Below are 6,000 nucleotides of genomic sequence, written 5' to 3'. Positions count from 1 at the left end.
TTCTGGATGACCTTGCTGAAATGTGTCTGTTCCCACCAACAGCACACACCCACTCCGTCACTCTCCATTTCTTCACCCCGCATGATGTTTCTTCCCGGCACTTATCACTCCTGACATTTTATGGTTATTTGCTAATGGTCTGCCATCCTCTGGATCAATGTCCTGAGCCGTTCCATGAACTCAGCCTGCTTTCTAATCGGCGGTCGCCATTTCCTCTCGCTGCATGGGGCGTTATTCATCCTGCAGCCTGAGAGGAGCAGCTATTAGTTACAATTTTCCTGTCAGGTTGACCCTTTTTCTTGTCAGCAAAGACAAATCCTTGTTTTCTCAAATTCATTGCCGAACAATGAGCGGCCTCATGCGCTTTCCTTTCCCATAGAGCGAGTTACTTGACTAAAATAACTGTGGCGTTGATAATAGCATCAGCAAGCTGATGGCTGCTGCCTCGGGAAATGATAAAGGCCTGCTTTCAGGAAAGGTAGGCCTTATTTATTTTCATGTTCTATTTTTACGCCTCGCACCTTGCCTTGCATAAAACAGGTACTTCAAATGTCTTTGTAAAACAACTGAGTCTCCTTGAACTTGAGTAGTCATAATTTTGTTTCTTAGGACTGGGGACAAACATTAGAAGGGTCTTGAGCTATTATTAGCTTCCCAAAAGTAAGATGATCTTTTCTCCTTTTTGTTTAGGTGTTATTTAAAAAGCATCTGAGTGGTTTTGATTCCTAGCTATTGAAATGTGGGGGTGTGTTCTGCTCATGATATTTTTTTTTTCTTCCAGTTGACAAAAGATGGAGTATTTAACACTGAATTCTAAAAATATTTTCATATTTTCAATGACGACACTATGTTCACAACTGACTTGGAAATACATCGAGGTTTTAGAGATTTTTTTGTTTAATCACCCAGAAGAGGGCCCGCACCAGAGCCATGCTGGAGCTTTGATGTTAGACTTGCAGCTTCCGGAAGTGTGAGACATAAATTTCTTTTGTTTCTAAGCCACCCGGGCTGTGGTATTTTGTTACAGCAGCCCCCACAGACGCAGACAAAAGTGCTAGAGGCCACCGTACAGCCAGGACGACACAGGAAGGCCAACTGAGTCCCAGTCACCCACAAGAGCGGACTTGTTCCCAGTTTGAACAAGGTTTGCATCTCATTTTAAATGTAGTCAGGGAGGTTGCTATTTAAAGAAAGCCTTTCTGGAAAGAAAATATTTATACGCTGAGAAATCCAGACCCACACATTTTATGTTTTCTTAGAGTAGATGAACACAGTGCCCGTGGTCTTCTGTCAGCATCATTTCCTTCCTGGGATGTGTGTTCTAAGCCCCACGAGATGACGAGTGTCCTTATTTGTCCCATTGCAACATGGTTCCTTCCGTGGGGGAGTTCATCACTCCCACGCCTATGTCGCTCTCAAGTCCGGCAAACATGGACAGATGTATGAAATATCCAGATGATCACGGAGAAGCCCTTCTTTACTTATCACTTATCCCAATGCTTTATAGGTGGGATTCATAATCATTCTGGGGAAAAACCCAACATTGCCACTTATCATCCACGGTATATTTTTGAAACCCTGAGATGTACGCAAGACCGGCTATCTTGAGAGAATCTAGCGTTATCCATGTTAATCTGCATAACTAAAGGAAGCCAGGTGGTCAGCGGCCCCCACATCCACAGCAAGATTTTACTCCACAATAACAAGTTGTGTGTAAATCGGTTTCCATGGTTTGTTTATCTCGGCCGCTTTGCAGGTGGCTGAGGAAACACAGCTTGTCTCTGCATATTAAGGAGCAAGCAATGTCACATTTCCCCCCAACATGTTATAGACTAGTGTTTCATAAATATAAGCCTCTTTGTCTAAGAAGGGAGTTTTTTCCTGACAAGTTAAGCGACAATGATGGTTCTCACTGTACTATTTTGTCTGCTTTCTTTTCAGTTTCAATTACGTTTTGTTTTTCCTGCAAGAAACATTTCTCTCAAGTGCATGCAAGACACTGATGAATTCCTTTCTGATCTGAATTCAGTGGAGCCCAAAGAATACGCTCTAAGAAGTAAGTTGGTTCCCCTGGCCTGTTGGGTAGGTGAATACAGGGCAGTCTGAGGTTCGTCCTGGAGCATTCTAGAAAAAAATCTGGAGAACTGAAAACACAGAACTAATTAGAGAGGACAAGATGAGCCTCAATTTACAAATTGCTCCAGGAATCAATAAGGGAGGAGGAATTTTTCTTGGGGAAGGCAGGAGAGGAAGTGATATCAATTCTAGCCAGAAGGAATCGCATGAGGACCAACCTCTTAATAAGATGAGAATGATTTATAAATTGTATGAGGCTGCTGATTCTTGTAGTATGCTGTTGCTAACATTTCACTTCGTATGACATAGCTTACGTTATTGCTTTTTCTAGACATTTAGTCTGCTTTTCAGAATAAATTGCTTCATTATTCAGGGAATGAATTGTGCCTATTATGTGTTTGCTAGTAAATTCAGAGGCATGTTGGTGAGTGGACTGGTTCAGGCTGGAAGAAGTCACCATACCTCCTAGCATGTGAGATAGATGGATGTCAGATCACTGTACTTATTTTTCATTCGTTTCCCAACATTATTCTCACAACTAACGGGACACATGCCGTCCTGCTAGAAAGGGTCAGGAAACCAGATTCATTTTCAGTGGGGTAACTTCTCTGGGTGAATGATTCCTTGTTGATACTGATGGAAAGAAACCACTAACAAGGAAATATGCAAAAACTCACTTTTTCCAAAGCCAGAAAAACTATCATAGCGATCTCCTTTTCCATTTTGAACACATTTATTTTGTGTTCATTCAGGAGCATAATATACATCGTAAAGATAAACGAAAGTTTTGGTCTCATATTGAGTAATTCAAAATAGCACATGGTTTGAAGCAGTTGCCATTCTGCACTGGATTAGATGTCTTGATATTTAACGATATGGTGGGAAAGATAAACATGACTCATTCAGTAGCCATTTTCAGGTGCCACGTTGGATTAGACTTTGTTTTGCTGCAACACTTGATGATATTGACAGGAAGCATTCTGACAACCTCAGGCCAAATAAGCCAGCCAAGAAAACCCAGAAGGTACAATGTCTGGCTCAGATTCTTGATGATGAGGTGGTGGCACATATTATCATCATTAGTTACAGCCTTTTAACACGTCATTTGCCTTAAAACTTCCTCTAGTTATGCCTGAAAATTGAAAAATCTTTTTAAAAATTAATTTTTATTTATTTATTTATTTTAAAACTGTTAATATTTTATTTTTTTATTTAAAAAAATTTCCCCAAGATGAATGGTCCCAGAAAGAATTGAGTGATTTACGTAAATCGGATAGATGACAATTGCTTCATTTAATAGATGGCTGCTACTGTCTCTTGTCGTTTTAACTGATTTTCATTCTGATGCACCAGAAAACACTGGGCGTGCATTCTGGCTTTGACATTTTGCCTGAGATTTCTGAGCTCAGTGCATGTTTCTGACCTTCATTCTCAGAATGGTTTTCCTGACAGTCATGTGGGTGGAAAAATAATAAGAGTCAATATTTAGAGAGGACTTTCTCATGGCAGGCACCATTTCCCAGCCCTGTTTGGGAGTTGTCTCATTGCGCTGCCTGTGGGGAGGGTGTTTTTGTCATCCCCATTTAATAAATGAGAAAATGGAGCCACAGAGATGTAAAGTATTTTGCCTGCAATAAGTGGCAGAGATAGGATTTGAGCCCAGGCCATCTGATCCCCAAGCCTGTACTTTCAATCATTGCCTAAAATAAGCCATGAGCGAAACAAGTGGGGGGAAAAAAGCACCAGCAAAAAGGAGTGAAGCATAATTACATGTATTAATATGGAGGGACTGCTCAGAAATACATCAAAAAAGTTGTAGGATTACATATACAGTATATAAAGTTGTTTCAAAATGCAAATTAAGATGCTTTATTGCTTAGGGAGCCACGTTTGCCTTCCAAGGAATAGAAGGGATGCATGAGAGTGGTAATCTCCAAATTCAGTTAGAAGTTGCCTTGGAGTGGGGCTGGTTAGGGTGGAGATGTAGCTCAGGACACATCAGGTTTCAAACGATGGGTCAAGTTTTATTTTTTAAGCTGGGCAATGGGAACATAGGTATTTTTATATTTTCTTCTTTATGCCCTTTTAATATATTAAATGTTCATAATAATGTTGTAAAATCGCATCCCCCATCCAAAGCACAGAGATAATAATAAGCAGGATCTCTGATAATGGCGGGGGGGGGGAGTTCGGGGGTGTCTAAGGAATAAGGTAGAGAGAGAGGGTCCTTGAAATTCAGGCAGAGATGTGTGGTCTTGCAGAAAGAAACAGGAGTCATTGCTGTTCTGGAACAGGAGAGAGACTCTTCCGGAGCCTGATACAGAGTCTCAATCTGGCCGTGGGAAGGATGGACTGAAGATTGTAGATGTTATAGGAAAGAAGAGGATAGTAATATAACTCCAGAATGAGGTTCCATTTCTCCCTTTCCACCATCCTTCTCCATTTGCTTTCTAACAGACACATACGCAACATCTTAAAGGGAACAATATCCATCATTTTTGCGTGCTTTGATTTTGCCGTCCTCTTGGGTCATTGTCTGGTTTTTGACCCCCTTCTCACTGCTGAAGTCCTCAGGCCAGGAGTCTGGCCCCACTGCTTCCAGTTTTGTTTGGAAACTCCATAATCCACAGAAATCTACATTCAATCTCTTACAACAGATGAAAAGGGCACTGTAAAAGATTTCTGGCATATTCCCTCCCGATGAATCATTTTTTCTCAATTTCCTTTCTCCTTGACCACTATGGTCTTCCCTCCTCTTTAAAATTCAACTGTTTCTAATTCTGAGACAGTTCCCTGTCCAGGAAGTCTCTCCTCAATGAGAATCAGTCTTGGCTTTCCTCCCCTTTCTCCCTCTGCCCTCCACCTGCCCCCAGGCATTTTGTTCCTTTCCTCATCCTACTTTTCTTATAAACCAATCACATTTTAGAGCCTTGGTGCTGCTGAGCCATAGAGCTGGTGCTAGGCTGGCAGTCCTGACCTGCGTGTGCTCTCATCCTGGTGAGGCCAGTAACCAGCTGTATGGTTGGTCTCACCCCAACCATGTTCACTTTGTGAATCAAGTTTCCTTGGCTGTAAAATGGGGAGACCGTGTTTCTCAAACTGAAAACCTGCAGCAGTTTTTAAAAAAATTCCCATGCGTACTCCTTTTAGCCTTATCATGTATGTTCTGGAAAAATGATTCCTTGTCTCTTTTTCTGAATATCTTGTCTTATCCCATCTTTTCCCTCGAGAAGGGCTCCTACAAGCTAAGACTTGTGGTTTATGCCCTTTCATGTAGGCACTTGTTATATATGTATATAATTTAAAGAGTGGATGAGCAGAACATAAAATAGAAATTCTGTTGAAAGAAGATACTGAAGCCACATGGCATTTCTTTGGTTCTATGAGGCATCCAGTTGGTCTTTATTTCCACAGGTCTTTGGCCGTGACCCACTGCATTCTCTGACCATTTAGGGATCTCTCCATAAACTTGTCGTACCTTCCCTGAGCCCACAGCTGCTGCTTCTCTCCAGGCCCAGAGCTTCTGCAACCATGCTTCACAAGCTAATTATTAATAGTAGCATCCTAGAATACCCACTAGGGGAGTGTTGTGCGTTGAACTGTGTCTTCCAAACAGATACATTGAATCCTTAACCCCTGGTACCCATGGGTGTGACCTTTTTTGGAAATAAGGTCTTTGTAGACATGTCAAATTAAGATGAGGTCATGATGGATTAAGGAGTGCCCCAATCCAACCGAGTGGTGTCCTTGTAAAAGGGAAATAGAGACACGCAAGAATGCCATATAATGACAGACACAGATTGGAATGATGCACCTTTCAGTCAAGGAAAGCCAGGATTGTCAGCTACCAGCAGAAGTTAGGAAAGAAGCATGGACCAGATTCTCCCTCAAGAGCTTCCAGGAGGAACCAATCCTGTCGACTTC

General features: G+C 41.7%; 1 protein-coding gene across 1 annotated transcript in view; it reads left to right on the top strand.

Moving 5' to 3' along the window:
- Positions 1 to 1,902: 1,902 nt before the first annotated feature.
- Positions 1,903 to 6,000, top strand: part of LOC308509960 (O-acyltransferase like protein-like) — a gene marked incomplete at its 5' end in the record, with an annotated part of 53,257 nt that continues 49,159 nt past the window's right edge. The window contains one exon of the mRNA XM_081078663.1: positions 1,903 to 2,056. Within this exon, the coding sequence (XP_080934789.1) occupies positions 1,903 to 2,056 (154 nt within the window). The remainder of the gene's footprint in view (positions 2,057 to 6,000) is intronic.

Source organism: Rhinolophus hipposideros, assembly GCF_964194185.1.
Source record: "Rhinolophus hipposideros genome assembly, chromosome: 17".
Taxonomy (NCBI): domain Eukaryota; kingdom Metazoa; phylum Chordata; class Mammalia; order Chiroptera; family Rhinolophidae; genus Rhinolophus; species Rhinolophus hipposideros.
This window is presented reverse-complemented; position numbering and strand designations above follow the sequence as displayed.